We start from the raw sequence: 16,531 nt of genomic DNA, 5'->3' as shown, positions 1-16,531 counted from the left end.
GGCATAAAATGGGACAATGGGGATGTCTTTAGCAAATCGGGACATAGAGTTATTCTACCTAGAATTCTGCAGATGGCACCTACATCAACAAATTCTAACATTATTGGTAAGAGGTGGTAAATTAGACAGTTGTATGAGCAATTTCAGACATTCTTTGACGGAGTAGAAAACCTCACAGGGTAGCTGCCTGCTCTTCTTTAGAGCATCCTCCATGGTTTTTGGGTTTGTTGTTGTGTCCTGTTATTTTTGTTTGGAGGGGAGTGTGTTTCTTTTTATTTGTTTACTTTATTTTTACTTGTTTGTTTCATGTTGGGGTGTGTGTGTGTTTGTGTGCTGAGACAAGTTTTAATCAGTGAACTTTTATTATCCCTTTGCAAACTGGTCCCAGAGCAACGGCCTGGCTTCTTTTATGAAGACCATGGGATTTTGGTCCCAGCATGTAATGCAAGGGCTCACAGTGTAAATTTTAGTACTATAAACTTTGAAGCCAGTTCTGCTCATGGCATTAGGGTTAGGGTAGTTAGGATTCCTCCACTATGAGAAAGTGATTTAACACAGAGGCCAGAGCTATCTTCTTTAAAAAGGTAACAATATAATCATGCCACTTATCAATTCATTACCTTCAGTGGTTTCCCTTTTCTTAGAACCAGCACAACGGAATCCCACAAGACACTCTACTTCCTAGCCCTCTTCTGTTGTCCTTGCCTATGTGGCTCCCTTCACTGGCTGCTCCAGTCACCCTGACTTCATTTAGACCAGTGAGTTCCAAATTCTGATGCTGCCCAAGAGACATTTTGCAATGTCTGGAGACATTTTTAGTTGTCACAAGAGTTGGGTGGGAGAGGGGAGAAGGGGCGGTGCTGCTGGCATCTAGCAGGTGGATGTCAGGGATGCTCTAAACATCCTAAGTGTACAGGGCACTTCCCCCCCCCCCCCCATAATAAAGAATCATTTGGACCAAAATGTTAGAAGTGCAGAGGCTGAGAAACCCTGATTTACGCCTTTCCTACACCATGTTTTCCTTAATCCTAGGCATTGCATACGCTGTTCTCTCTGCCTGAAATAGTCACGCTCTTTTCTTCCCCCGCCCTCCTCTTCCCTTTTCCTGTTTCCCACTTTTCCCTAAGTAACTCTTATTCACCCTTTAGATCATCACCTTTTCTTAGTGGCTTTTCAGATTCGTCTACCCAGATGAATGCTACACCTTTCAAAGAACTATGGAGTGCTTAGTATTAGTAACGATTTTATATGTATTTATATGTGTTTTATTACCCCCCTCCCCCAACTTCAGGTGCGCAGTACCATCTGGCTTATTTTCACCTTAGTATCGCAAGCATCTAAAGCGCTAGCACAGAGTTATCAAGCAACCCTGCACTCAATGTTGTAAAACGAACATTTAACAGCCCCACCTATAAAAGAACGACAGAGTAACCATCTCTTTAAATTGTAAGGATTAAATAATACACATAGACTGTAGCACAGCGCCTGAATCACAGTAAGTCCAGAGACATCGAGATTTGTAGCTCACAGACAGCACAGAGGCTCCGCGATTGCACACTTTCCTCCAGGCACTCTGTCTACTGAGCTCCCTCCCAAACAGAACCAACAATTGCTGCGCCTGCGCCTTTTGCCTCCACCGCTAACGAGGCTGCCGGAAGTTTTTCCCTCTTCCCATTGGCCCGCCGCTGGACTAGTTGGTCGATACTGCGCATGCTCCCTATAGCGTCCTCTCCCCCCACCTCCTCCTTCGTTGTCCAACCAGAGCGCAAAACCTGCTAACACGCCTGCCCGAGCGGGCGTGCCCCGGAAGCAGTTCTTTGGCCTTCTGACACGTAGCAACGGGCCCAGTACAGGGTCCTAAGCTGCTTTGGGGGATTATTGGAGGCTGCTGGACCTCCTGCCGCCGCCGCCGCCTCCGCGTTTGGTGAGTGTCTAGTTCCGTGGCGCGCTGTTCGGCTTCTTCCCGCACCCGGCCGCGCGGCTTGTTGCTCGGCGCCGCGCCCCGGTCCTTTCGCTCAGACCCTCGCTCCCTTTCAGGCCTTGCTGTGACGCGGCCCCTGCAGCTCAGGCGCGGCCTCCCTGGAGTCTGCGCCTTCCTGGCAGGCCCAGACTTTGTTGTGCAGGGAGGCAGTGGCGTTGTCAGCTGTAAAGCCCTGTCCCGAGGTGAGGAGTCATCGTTGTTGATATTTTAGACCGATTGGAGCCACTCCTCCCACGTCCCTGCCCCTCACACAGGGCGTATCAGCTACTTGAGGTGGAGGTGTCTTCCCAGGCCTTGACTTAGGGACTGGACATTTCCTTCACCCCGCGACCCACCCTCCAAATGCTGCTTCCCAAAACGCTGTAAGAATTATTTGCTGCCTTATGGGGCTATCTGCTTCAGCAAAGTATCAGGATCGAATTCAAGAGGACCTTGGACATAAGCAGTCTTTGCCGTTTCTTTTCTATTGCAGATCATTTGCCATGGCAGGCTTTGACAACTTAAACACGGATTTCTACCAGACAAGTTATAGCATCGATGACCAGTCACAGCAGTCCTATGATTATGGAGGAAGTGGAGGACCCTATAGCAAGTAACTTTTCAACTTTGGCTGTTTATTTAAGCAACACTGCAGTGGAAGCATGTACCCAGGATGTTTGGTTCTGCCCAAGAATGCATGTGTGAACGTGTCCCTTATCAGTATTGTGGTTCCCTCCCGCCCGCATAATCTGCCTCTGGGGACTTCTGTGACACTCGTTTGAGTTGGAAGGGATTGCACTATTTATTCTGCATAATTCTGCATAATTATGTGCCTGAGTGGAAAAGTAGATTGTTGAAGAATGTTTTCCTAGTGACAGGGTTTGTACATCATTTAAGATATGGATAGGAGCTTTAAGTACGTAGAAGATAGGCTATTTACTCCACAGGACTAATTAAAAATGAAAACCTTTGGATGACTTGTTTAGTAGTTAAATAAATAAGTCCATCTTTCAGACCTTATTATCTGTTAACTGTGAGTGATGAGTGACACTATTGAATAGTGTTAGCTCCCTACTATGAATCATCAGGTGGTTATCATATAGCAGCTGATTATTTTTACTACTACTCACACCAAAACTTTATGGTCAGTCAGTACATGCAAGTTACCAGTTGCAGACTGAAGCGGAGGGACTTCAAACTTTTCAGCCCTGAACTGTTGAAAAAAACAAAAACCAAAACCTGTACTTTTATAGTCCCTGGTGTTTGTGGCAAAAAAGTGAAGGTTTTTTACCAGTTTTTTCCTAGGACATCATATTCTATGTTTCTTAGGACCTTACAGTTAATCAGCCTCCTGTCTAGTGAAGGAGTCTCCTATACTAGGGTTACTTAACCCCTTTGAGAACCTTATGAAAAGTGTGGGCCTATTTCTGAGAAATACATGCGTGCAGTCAAACACCCACATTAATGTGCATATAATGTCCAGACAGTTTATGTGTTATCTGATGTGCGTGTGTGGACTCTGAATTAAAAACCTCAGGAAGACTACCCCAGGAGGAGGGCATGGAAGGGATGTGTATCCAGTCAGAGAGAAACATTAGGATTAGAACATATTTAAATAATAAATCTGAATGAAAGTGCCCAAGAATTTAAAAGTAAAGTAAAAATTAAATTCAGCTGAGCAGTGTGGTTTGTCTTATATAGGCTATACTTTTTACAACCTGTAGACCCCTTGGATCTGCTTAATTTGATATATTCTAAAGCTTTTCCCCCCCAAAACTTAACATGTTAATGAAAGTGAGCATATAAATAATCCTACCTATGAATCACTTTTTTTCTTAATGTCAAATTCTCAATTACATGCCATTGAAGATTTCTCTCTTTTGATCAATTAATTGGGCAGAATTGGAAAAATCATGTTGAGAAATTTCCATTTTATTTACCTAAATGTGTATTTTTGGGTATATGAGAGAGCCATCTGAATGTAAGATTGGCCTACGTGCTGCAGCTGAGCTTTGGAAAACCTGTCGGTGTATTCAGGCCTGTTTTTAACCAAATAATACTGATGTTTGGATTCAACAGAACTATTCCATTTAGATTGCAGCCTCCTGAGTTCAAATATTTCTGCTTTTCTTTCCCGTGCTTCTTTCTGTCCATGTTCCCATCTGCTAAAGATGTGACTTATCTTTCTTTCCACTTATCTCATTCAGTTTTCCACTGAGAAGTGGTTTAGATATTCTGTTGCTAACTATTATGACTATTCCATCCCAACCAAGTCAAGTACCAGTGAGCATTGCTTCAGTACTAGTAAAGAACGCATTTTATTCCAGGTGCTCATATAAACGGTAATGCCAGTTAACGGGTATGAGCTAATAGATGATGCATAGGAAAACAAGCCTAAGTGTGAGCAGTAAAAACTGGGTTTCTGAACTTTATAAAAAAAAATGAACTCTTCTACTTCTATATGTGCCTTCAGTTGGCTCTGCAACCCTATGACATTTTTATGTCCATCTCAGCTTATCAAATAATATTTTATTATGCCAACTTGGTAACAAAGATCACATTCTAAGTTGTATCTCTGTTGTTGAAAATCTAGGTTCACAGAGCATCTGACTTGGACTGTCTTCAAGTTTGACTTGAGTTATTATTAGTCCATAGTTCTGCATTTGCCCTGTGAAGTCAGCTTTAATATTTTGCATAGTTTCCTCTGTGGATACCTCACAAGTATCATTCATACATTCTTATAACAACAACAACAACAAAAAGCAAAAAGTAAAAGGCCCTTTGACCTCAATCTGTGGACTTACATGAATGTCATATTGGGCAGGTCCCACATTATATTCTAGATATGCCTTTAAAATATATAGTAATGGCAATTACATATTTTTTAAAATATTGGAAGCTGTTTTTTTTTTTCTTCCATCTTCAGCTAACTAATAATACCTTTTTGGAATATCTAAGGAGCTTGGTGAACTTAAGTAGACAACCCATTATATTAAGACGCTTTGTTGTTGATACTAAGCGCATATGAGAGTATTGGTTTCCATGTGCGGCTTTTCTTGCTGTTAAAGGATTGATTTAATCTCTAAAGGTCATGTCTACCATACTGTGTTTTAGTTTAAAACTAGCAGGAGTGATTCAGGGATTTTCCTGAGCAGATCCTGCCAGAAAAGGAAAATTGTAAAATTCCACAGTATTGTGTTTATCACCTTGCATAGTGAAGAAGAGATGATTGTGCCACCTCTGAAGCTCTTATTTGCTTGCAGTATTTCTTTTCCTTACATGAAATTTATTTAAAGTATGGTCTACAGACCCCAGAGGTCCTTGAGACCTTTCAGAGAGGCTTTAAGGTCAAAACTATCTTTGTAACAGTACTAAGGCATTATATACCTTTTTAGGTGTGTTGGCATTTGCACTGATGCTGCAAAAGCAACGATTGGTAAAACTTCTGATACCCAACTATGAATCAATACAGTGGCATTAAATTGTTCTAGTACTCATTGTATTCTCTGTCACACACTTGTTAGGGCATGGGGGAAACCATTTTCACTTAAGGATGCTCTTGAAGCTGTCGGAATTGTTTTATTAAATCCTGACCCTGATGACACACATTTTTTGAATATGCTGTATGACAAAATGGGAAACAGTCTCAAAGCACTTCTACTTCATACTGAAATACAATGATTACCTCTAGGAAAAGCCCCTGTGCAATCTGAGTCTCAAGCTGTATCAGCTGCTTTTTCACAGAAGAAACCATTTTTATTGGAAGGAACAACTGGCAAACAGTGGTTATTCAGACTTGAGAATTTTCTCAAAAATGAATGAATGCAGTGATCTGTTACTTCAAGGAAAACAATTGACAGTATGTGTGGCCAATAATCAGTTTTCAGACAAAAATGAGGATTTTGGAAAACTTGTATCCATCTCTGTGAACTTCTTACCTTCTCAGTAATTAACCAGCTTTATGGTCAGTGGTGATTTTAATAAATGTGATTTTTAGAATATTTATATATATTTTTATATTAGGTGTGTCAATGTTTGGAACATCTGCATAACTCATACGAGTATTTTCTAAATGGCCAATGCATGGTGTTACAAAATCATACATGAGTAAAGAGAAGATCCAGTCAAAGAACAAGACAGATGAGTTTATCCTAACATGACCGATACTGAAAGTTCGTTAATATTGTTTCAGTTTCTACCTTGCAACTTAAGTTTAAAAAATTAGCACTTTGCTTTGAGTTTTGAAGTATCAGAAAGAATATTCTTGATAATCTGTAAAGGTTATTAAAATACTCTATTTTCCATCGTAGATGGAAAAATACTAGATTTTCTGCAATACTAGGTTTTCTTCAAATACTTCAACTAAAACAACATATCACAACAGATAGAATGTGGAAGCATATATAAGAATTTCTAGCAGTCTTATATTAAACCAGACATAAATGAGATTGCCAGAAATATGATATAATGTCACTTTTCTCAGTAATTTTTTTAAAATAACTTTTTCATAAAAATGTTTATGCTGACGTAACAGATTTACTGTTACTTTGAGTGAATAAGTCTTTTAAACATTTCTCTGTTTTAATTTCTAAAATGATGAATATTGATAGATAAAACCCACATAAATTAGGAGCTCTTAATTTTAAGAGTATAATAAGTCCTAAGACTGAACAGTTTGAGAACCACTCGTGTGTGTCATTCTTTTTGTTTTTTCTTTTGCATACACATTCGTATTCATATTCTCGCCTTCTCTCTCTGTCTCTAGAGAGAATAAAATACAGTCTGTTTATGCAGGTTATATGGAGCTTTTCTAGCTGTTTCATGAACTCCAAGGTGGATTACTGATACATCCTAACAGATCCACACAATAGCATATTGTACTAAATCAGAAAATGTGATTCTTGTCCTAGTCCAACCACCCAGCCCTGTGGGGATAGAGTAAGAGTGTGTGTGTGTGTGTGTATGTGTGTGTGTGTGTGTGTGTGTGTGTATAAATAAATAGAAATCAAGATATTTGCATACCAAAATGACTGTGGAAATGCATATACAGAAAAAGATGTTATGACTGTCTCTGTCAGGGAGGAGTTGAGGGTGATTTTTATTACATTTGTTATAAGAGTTGACCCCGTGAATCAGAAAGTCTAGTTTTGAATCGTGGCACCCCCATGGCAGATCATTTTAACTCAAATTTCAGTTTCCATCTTTATAATGGAGAGGATGATGAAATTAACCTCCTAGAGTTGTAGTGAGACTGATATGAGATAATTCACATTAAATACTTATAATACTGCTTCACACAGTATCATTCAAAAGATTATTATTTATGTTCTTAGAAATTTTCGGTGGTTATTATATATCTGTATATTGCATGTAACAGTTTAGAGTTAATTTCAATGAATAATAAATGTACAGCATTTTTACAGGTACGAAAGTTTATACCTGAAAATTAAGCCTTCTGCTTCTCCTGTTTCCAGATCCCTTTACTTATGTAATTATGTATATATATAATACACATACACATAGATATGGATATATATTACAAAAAGCATAGTTACAATGAGTGCATATGGTATATGCTATTCTGATACTAGTTTTTCTTCCCTATTGAATATGTCTTGATTACCATTTCTTACCAGTACCTACAAAACTGACTCATTCCTTTTAATAGGTGCACAGTAATCTATGCTCATATCACAGTATATTTACTGATAGCTATTTATATTGTTTGTTTTCTATTTTTTTGCTTTTAAAATAATGCTGCAGTGAATTTTATATTATTTTATAGCCAGATAAGTACTTAGTATTTTTTAAAGCATATATTGGACTTGTGTGGCAAGTCATGAGAATCCCATAGGAATTTCCAAAGGGCTGCTTGTAGTTGAAACTTGGCCTTTGATTTGTTTTTAATCAAGATGTTCAGTTAACTTAAAAATTAGATTTAATTTTGAAATCTCAAATAATAGTAATGAGGTCATTAGATTTTTATATTTATCAAAAGGGATGTGTAAATTTTTAGAAGATAATGAGGCTAAAGGATCTCTAAGGCTTTTCAGCTCTCCTTTTTAAAGTATCTTACTTTAAAATAATTAATTTACTTCTTTATTTCTTACTATGTAATTAGATTAGTCCCATTGATAGGTAAGTCATATTTTTCCAGAACATGATGAAACAGGTCTTTAAAAGATACTGGTCCAGTATTCTTCCGTTCCCTGTTGTTTTCATCACTAAAATAGTCTCCCTCTAAAGTTCAGGATTTCCTATAGTACATAGCAAGTAAGACAATAGGTGTACAACTACTTTGAAAAATTAAAAGTACTGTTCAAATGCAACGTGTGCTAATAAGTTTTGGTATATTCAGAAAGCTGTCACGTAACAGTACAAAGTCTGTCATCCTAAGTTTTTATTCATAGTCTTGGGCATGACTTTTATTTCATAGCTGTCTTTATGTATGCTCACTAAATGGGGAAAAACAGAAAAATGTTTTCTGTCTTCATAAGTTGACTCCCTGATGTTTAAAAGCTTAACAGTTTGTAAAATGCTTAAGTGCTGTATAAGTGAGTGTTGGCATCATCTGGGAAGATTCTCTATAAAACACAGACAACTTATTGTAGATAATCAGCTTGATCTTAGTAACCATTTCAACCACATTTATAAAACTGGCAAAGTAGATATCCTGGGAATTGCATGACTAACATTTTCTACCTGTCATGTCAGTTTGGGGCGTTGACATGACTCTGAGAAATGTAACTTACTTTGATTTACAGACAGTATGCTGGCTATGACTATTCGCACCAAGGCCGATTTGTCCCTCCAGACATGATGCAGCCACAGCAGCCATACACTGGGCAGATTTTCCAGCCAACTCAGGCGTATACTCCGACTACATCTCAGCCATTCTATGGAAACAACTTTGAGGACGAGCCACCTTTATTAGAAGGTAGGGTTGGTTGCAACGCTTGATAGTACGCTGTGGTATCCAGCTGGTCAGTGAAAATGAATCTTAGTTTGGAGAAGTTACCCTTTTTTTAAAAAGAATAATGTTGAAGAAAAAGGTTTTCTACTAAGTGACTCATTTTGAAGAGTATGTATGAAACCATATTGAGCCAAAGGGGTCCAGATTTTTAATAGATCTTTGTAAAGTGATAATAAAGTATGTCAGTATGTGAGCAGAGTAACTTTTACTTCAGATTCTTGATGAAATTCTACCAGTGGAAGAAATGAGAGGAAATAAATAGCATGGTATTAATTATTCTACACAGAAGTAAGCTGCCAGAGCTAGTGATATCAATAAAAAATATGGTGTTTTTCAAATTGTATCCCCAAACCCAAAAAGTAGTAGTTCTAAACATTTTTTCTTTTTTTTTTTTTGGATCTGATACCCTTTGGAAGTCTAGTGAATGCTATGCGTGTTATCCTCAGCAAAATTCACACATATGCCTAGAGACGTAGTTTTGTGTACGTTTTCATGGGGCTTCCAGGTGTTCCTGAAGCCCCAGGTACAGAGCCCTGTACTGTTACCCCTAGTCTTTGCTGTGCAGTCACAGCTCGGAGTGTCTTTTTCATCATATCCATATCCTTTTCTAACACCACACCAGAGATTGGGTATTTGTGGAATAAGCACCATAATCGGTACTAAGACTGATACTGAGGGCTCACCAAAATAATTTCATCTGATTTTGCTAGATCCTCTTTTGATGCTATTTCACTTTTTCTCTTGTTCTAACATGGATTCTAGTAAACTAAAGGTGTATCTCACAAATCCTCATTGACTTCCTTCTTTTCTTTTTCTTTAGAATTAGGTATCAATTTTGACCACATCTGGCAAAAAACACTCACAGTGTTACACCCGTTAAAAGTAGCAGATGGCAGCATCATGAATGAGACTGATTTGGCAGGACCAATGGTTTTTTGCCTTGCCTTTGGAGCCACATTGTTACTGGTAAGATTTTAAGCTCTCAGTGTGAGACAAAGAACGGTCTTTAAATGTTCCACCAAGAGCCATTACAGAAACTCTGCCTACACACCAAATCTTTGATGTGTCTTGAATAGTATTGAGTTGCTTGAATTTATACCTATTCATCACTTCTCCATTGATAATAAATACTGTATATTTAGAAATCATTTCTTGTTCTAATAAGTGGTCCAATTGTTAGGGGATCAATATTAATAAATAAATAATGTGTGGCTTTAGTCTCAACAAAATTCCTTTTCAGAAACTGACAAAATTTAAATTATTTATATTATAGCTTTATATTATATTTATATATTTATTGCTTTTTCTTTTGAATCTCTAGTCCTTGGGTAGTGTGTTTTTTTGTAGGAGTGCTGGTTTAATGTATAATGAATTGAAACATTAAAAGACAATGGGTTTTAGTCCCTTTCCTATCTCCCCAAGGATGTTAAAGCATGTTGAAAATGAAAAGTTGTAAAGATAATTGCTAATGTTTGTTTTGTTTTATTTCATCCTGTATCTCTGAATTAGAAGAGATAAGTGATATAATAGGTTGAAGATGGGATTTTTAGTCAGAAAAGCTGGGCATAATTCAGTGCTCCTACTCTGTATTTTAGCAAGTCATTTAATCCTTCAGCTCCCTCTGATGGATAATCCTGTGCTTCCCACCGAAGAAGATTACTTTGGAGGGTAAGCAAGGCAGGTTGTATGAGAGCACTTTGAGAAGTTTAAAGCCCTGTACAAGTGTAAGGTTTTATTATTACTACATGATTGAATTTGTCAGTGAACTCATCTGAGCCTTTTTAAACTTCTACAGTTTCAATCAAGTGTTTGCAAATAAATACTGATTCTAACAAAAATCCCAAGGATTTTTCCATTTAATGTAATTGTAGAGGCATTCTTGCAATGAAGTTTTATATGTCAAACATCTGACAAACCAGGAACTTTTTGTGGACTGATTTTAGTGCTAGTGTGACCCGAATGCAGCGTTTGTTCAGGTAGCTTGACTAAGAGTGTTGTAACTCCAATTGAGCTAACCTTGACTGTCCGAAGACTGTTCAGTGATGTCTTTTACAGAAGCAGAACTTTTAAAGTTTTGTCTGTTTTGTTTTATTTTGTTTGTTTTTCAAAGGGCTGTATAAATCAACCAACAGTTTGGGAAAATAATGAAAGAAAAAGAATCTTCCATTTATTCATCTCATGCCTAGTTGTTCATCACTTTTCTCCTTCCCTCCCCATAGAACCCTGGCTTCCTGCTTATCCTGCTTCCTTTCTCCTAACTCCTGTAACACCCATTTATAGTAAATGATGAAATTATTTCTGCTGTTAGGAACATTATAGCCACATCTGTCAATGAGAATAAATTGCTTTGGGGTAATTTGGTGGATTTGGGTGCTTTCAAGTGATACTATTATCCAGACATCTGAATGACTTTCCATCCTGTCTCTGTAGTTTATTTGCCTAAAATCAGCCTGATTTCTTTTTAGAAGTCTTCTGCTTTAGGTGATCGTACCATGATTTTATGTCATTATTTGTTGAATTCTATGCCAACCTCAGATGGTAACTAGAAAATGAGAAACCAAGTATCTGTGTATTGATTGAGAGGTGGATCCTTTATTTTTATTTTTTTTAAATTAAATTAATTTTTTGGAGGAGATCATTAGGTTGGTTTGTTTGTTTGTTTTGTTTGTTTATTTATTTATTTATTTAATGGCAGTGCTGGAGATTGAACCCAGGATGCAGTGCATGCTAAGCACGTGCTCTGCCACTTGGGCTGTACCCTCCCCCTGAGAGGTGGATTCTTTACATCTCTTAAGAAAGATGTAAAAGTCAGTTTGCTCACTGTTTTACTTCTCTGCGTAAGAAGTAGACACCTCTGTGGATTTTGTTGCTCACAGACTGAATATCTTCTACATGTATCATTTTAGGTGAAAGAGGCCAAAAATGACTTTTGCTCTTTAACCTGTAATCTTTCCTTTCCCTGTAGGCTGGCAAAATCCAGTTTGGCTATGTATATGGGATCAGTGCAATTGGATGCCTAGGAATGTTTTGTTTACTAAACTTAATGAGTATGACTGGTGTTTCCTTTGGTTGTGTGGCAAGTGTCCTTGGATATTGTCTTCTCCCCATGATCCTACTCTCCAGCTTTGCAGTGATATTTTCTTTGCAGTAAGTACTGGTCTTTATTTTGAGGGTTGATTGACGAATTCTGTGTAACAGGGTTTACCTCACATCAGTTTGAGATGTATCACTGATTCAGCAAACATACTAGATAGTGCTTCTTGTAAGTGAAGTCTGGGCTACATACTTTTCAGTAATGAATAATGGAAATGAGAGTAAATTAAGAAATCTTTTATACCATTTTTGCTTTTACCTATGAGAAAGAATTTCACTAGTTTTTGTGTGTACTTACCGGTGTCTGTAACCGGTTTGGACCAGTGGAGATTGTTAACTTAAATATTGCATGGAAAAGGTCAAGTTGTTGAAATGATAATTAACCTCTCTCTGATATTTTTAAGGCTGTATCTGATTTCTTAAAGATGTCAGGCATATGCTAAGTCAGTGAGTAATAAACACAGACTCTCTATTTGGCAGCCTTTTAACTGAAAGCAGAACACCTTTTTATGGCAAGAGACTGTTACTAGCCTACTAGTAGTTTTCACTTGTACTTTTAAACAGCTCTAAATGTGTAATTTTTAAATAATATTTGATGGGAGGTTAAAAAAGAAGGGTGTAAGTTACTGCTAATAAAGTTGCTCCTGCTGGCCAGTAGACAGAAGCTCTCTCAACAGTTCAGGCTCCTCCCTGTGGCTGGTGCTGGACACGACCAATGATTGAGCTTTGTTGCACTTAAAGAGTGAAAACAGAGGTTTCAGAAGAGCATTTATCAACTCTTTCATGCTGGAGATTTTTCAAGATGATGGCTTCACAGTGTTCCTGCTTTGGATAAAAATGCTCCAGATTTTCAGTGTGGAAACTGCTTCATCTTCTCATTTGTTAAGATTGATATATTTGAATTTTATAGACTATTTTCTACTAAGGCAGTGTTTTCCAACCAGGCACAGTTTTGCTCCCAGGAGACATTTGTCAATGTCTGGAGACAATTTTGGTTGTCAAAAGTGAGGAAGGCAAGGATGCTATTGATATCTTATGACTTAACAATGGACAGAACAGCCCATCCCCCACAACAAAAGCACATCCAGCCCAAGTATCTGCCAAGTTGAGAAATTATGTGCTAAAAGGAGCAAAATTGTTACAAATGAGCTTTTTATCACATGAAATAATTCAGCATCGTTGAATTCACTGTGAGGTACATTTCAGCATTTGAAAAAAAAATTGATTATTTCTGCAGATGTCTCCATGTGGGTTTTTAAATGCTTTTTTTAGAATTGATTATGGTAGCATTCTTACATAACTGATCTCATCTACTGACCTCCTGCTTTTTCTCTCCCCTCCCCCTGTTACAGAGGAATGGTAGGAATCATTCTCACTGCTGGAATTATTGGATGGTGTAGTTTCTCTGCTTCCAAAATTTTTATTTCTGCACTAGCCATGGAAGGACAGCAGCTTCTAGTAGCATATCCTTGTGCTTTGTTATATGGAGTCTTTGCCCTCATTTCTGTTTTTTGAACTGAATTTATCTGGGATGTGGACATCGTTGGGCCAAATAACAAAAAAGGACTGAACTCTTAAATCGGACCAGCAAACTGCTACAGTGCAACTCTCATGCAGATCTAACGTTTGCCTGTTGGAACAGTGGAAGTAAACGTGCATCTTTTGTTCATTTTTATAGAACTTTTGAATACTGTATTGGATTTACCTGCAGTATGACTAGGTTTAAGTGTTTGTGCTTATACAAATAAGATATACAAAAAATCCTGTTCCTGCAGCCTTAGAAAAACAACTTTTTTCCTTCCTAATTATATATTATGATGTTTTTGATAGATTTTTATCAACTGTGGGAAACTAACCACAGAGTTGATAGTCTTTCTTAAAAACAACCCATAGTACATGAAGATACAAGACTTACTGGAAAAATATTTTTCCAAGAAATTAGGAAAGAAAAACTGTATTCTCAAGCCAGATGCAATTGAAGCAAAAAAGTGATCCCAGTGTAGAGTTTCATGAGTTTGCACTTCAAAAATTTGACATTTCTTTAAATTATCTCATGGAATTTTGGCTAAAATTCAGCAGTACAAGTGGTTCACAGTCTACCTTATTGTAGACATGAAATGTGAACACCTGTTTAGGTCTTAGCATTAACTACACCATAGTGACCAAGACTGGCCACATTAATGCTCAGAGTTGGATCTCCATGTTTCCCAGGATAAAGAAAATCGCTAACCTTTTTTTGAGAAAAGTACTTAAAATGTCACAGTTTCAGTATTGCAGTTATCCATGTAAAGTACATTTGATGCTTACTAATTAAAAATTTCCCAGTTAATTTAAACTGTGTTGTTGAGTTTACTTTTGTTAAACCACTGTTCTCGGCGTCCCATTTTCTTTAACTAGGGTCTGGTTTTGACTTGTATTCCCAATTTATTCTGAGCTTTAAGAATAGAGTTTGTCTGATATAGAATAAGAAAAAATGAGATTAAACAAGAAGCAATTTGCTTTGAGTTAGAATATTATTTCCTTGCATTAAGTTTATTTGGTTAATATTGTCATGTTCTCATGTCAGAGGATCTGTAAGAAAATACTGTATCTTGTATACTGATGATCAGCTTTTTCTGGAGAAACTGCCTCTCTCTTTGGACTAAGCGCACTTATAATTATGAGAAAGGTGCCATGATAGGAGGAAAAATGTTGCCTTTTTTAAAGGGGAGACTTTCAGACTAAATAAAAAGAAATGCCAAACTGACATACTAATGGTTCTTTTTTAGAGCTAGTTTTCAATCGTAAAAGGTTAAGATAATAAAACATACTTCTAAAAGAAGATCATGATGATTTCTAATCTCTGGGATCACACAAATACATTTTTCTTCACTAAATTAATGTTCTGGACAAATGCACTTACTAATAATTAGTTTTTGGCTGAGTTTTTAAACTTACCAAACTCTTCTAGAATAATATTTTTGTTATAATTCTTGGATAGTATCCTTTTTGCTGTTTTCAAGTCTCTTTATAAATGTGCACCATTCTTGTTAAGGCAAATGTAATGGATGCCTTTTGTTAATATCTGATTATTCCTAATGAGCAGAGTAGATGAAGCTTTGGGAATTAAATTTCTCCCACTGTTGGTTAGGCTTAAGACCATTAATCTTCAGGCAATTTCCCAATGGGTAAAACTGTTTTCTTGCTTTTTGCCTCCACCCTCAACAAAATAAGTTTTAGTTTAAATCAATGTTGTAGTGGTTTTTGTTGTTAGTTGTGTTTTATTTAAGTCCAAAATGATTAGGTGAAAAACGATTTTACATTTAACTATTATTCTGTCAAAACAGCTAAGCAGTAGTGTTGCCTTTGATGCAAGAGTTGAATTCTGGAGTTTGCCTGGTTACATGAAGAGTCATGTGTAGCCAAAGTGTCCCTTATAAAATTCTCTTAAATAAAAAATACAGTATATATAGCCAAATTTATGCATACTTAAAAAACTGATATAGTATGTCTCAAAAATACTGTGTGGCAGCTTTTACCTCTGGCACTGGAATAGTTTTTTGCTTCTTAAGTATCAAGTAGAGCAACTGGCTTGCTTTAGGGCCCATTTTATACTAAAAACATACACATACCTTGAAGTACTGGAGACAGTCTCAGCATAAGTAAAAGCTTATCCAGTGGCGGTCACTGAGGAACTGAAACTCACTGTGAGTGGAGGGTGCAGGTCCACTCATTCAGGCCAGGGTGTTACTTGTTTATGCAAGCATGTGTGCCAAGGACCGCTAGTTGATTTTACATATAGTGTAAATGTGTGTTTTATGACTTTGCTATAATACCATACCATGTTGACCAGTGGGTGTTTTCAAGAGCTATATAACAAGGCTTGTAGGAGTAGGCAAGCTTTCTCCAGATATAGCTAGGCAGATAATGAAAAATTCTGTGCATCTTTAAATACTAACTGTCCTTAGTTACTGGCCATCCAATGAAAGAGAATTTTATTAAAATGTCTCCAATGACATGATTTGGGGTAGGATCTAAGTACTGTACATATGACATTTTGCAAGTATGTGTATTTAACTTTGATAGGGATTGCTCAACTCAGATACACTCCCAAACTAAGGATAATTATCTCTATAATCTCATAGGTCTCTGATGCAATCATTAAGAATCATGAAAAGTCAAGACTGCATTTTGAGATCTGCCTATTGTCATTTAGAGCATATTTAATGTAATAACTCCTACAATTTGCTTAACTTGCCCTGTAGGAGGAAAAAAAATATATATATATAAAACACTGTGTTTAGCCTTTCATAAAGTAGTGCCAGTTTTCCAAAAAACACAGCATGGTACAGATCATAGCATGAGGAATACTTACCAAAGAATAGCAGTGGGCCTTCCTTAAATGATAGCTCAGGCAAGCTTCCTACCCATATAGTGGCCCCAAGTGAAATCTGTCCTCACAAAGTATCCACTGATTCATTTTGTAGTGTCATGTCGCATTCCAACTACTGATTACCAAATAATCT

The 16,531-nt window shown here is 37.2% G+C and overlaps 1 protein-coding gene across 1 annotated transcript; it reads left to right on the top strand.

Moving 5' to 3' along the window:
* Positions 1-1,769: 1,769 nt before the first annotated feature.
* YIPF5 (Yip1 domain family member 5) lies at positions 1,770-14,361 on the top strand. The gene is made up of 6 exons (XM_010990363.3): positions 1,770-1,924; positions 2,454-2,573; positions 8,725-8,897; positions 9,754-9,899; positions 11,899-12,080; positions 13,379-14,361. The coding sequence occupies exons 2-6, from the start codon at positions 2,464-2,466 to the stop codon at positions 13,539-13,541; spliced, it is 774 nt and encodes a 257-aa protein (XP_010988665.1). The 5' UTR covers positions 1,770-1,924; positions 2,454-2,463; the 3' UTR covers positions 13,542-14,361.
* The last annotated feature ends 2,170 nt before the right edge of the window (positions 14,362-16,531 follow it).

Source organism: Camelus dromedarius, chromosome 3 (genome assembly GCF_036321535.1).
Source record: "Camelus dromedarius isolate mCamDro1 chromosome 3, mCamDro1.pat, whole genome shotgun sequence".
NCBI lineage: Eukaryota > Metazoa > Chordata > Mammalia > Artiodactyla > Camelidae > Camelus > Camelus dromedarius.
Note: the sequence above shows the minus strand (reverse complement) of the source record. Positions and strands in the feature narration are given on the sequence as shown.

Excerpts from the sequence above, each read along its gene's own strand:
- YIPF5 (XM_010990363.3), top strand. The coding sequence starts at position 2,464 with ATGGCAGGCTTTGACAACTTAAACACGGATTTCTACCAGACAAGTTAT. Across the intron at positions 2,574-8,724 it reads AGTGGAGGACCCTATAGCAA|ACAGTATGCTGGCTATGACT; the intron begins GTAACTTTTCAA and ends TTTGATTTACAG. Across the intron at positions 12,081-13,378 it reads GCAGTGATATTTTCTTTGCA|AGGAATGGTAGGAATCATTC; the intron begins GTAAGTACTGGT and ends CCCCTGTTACAG.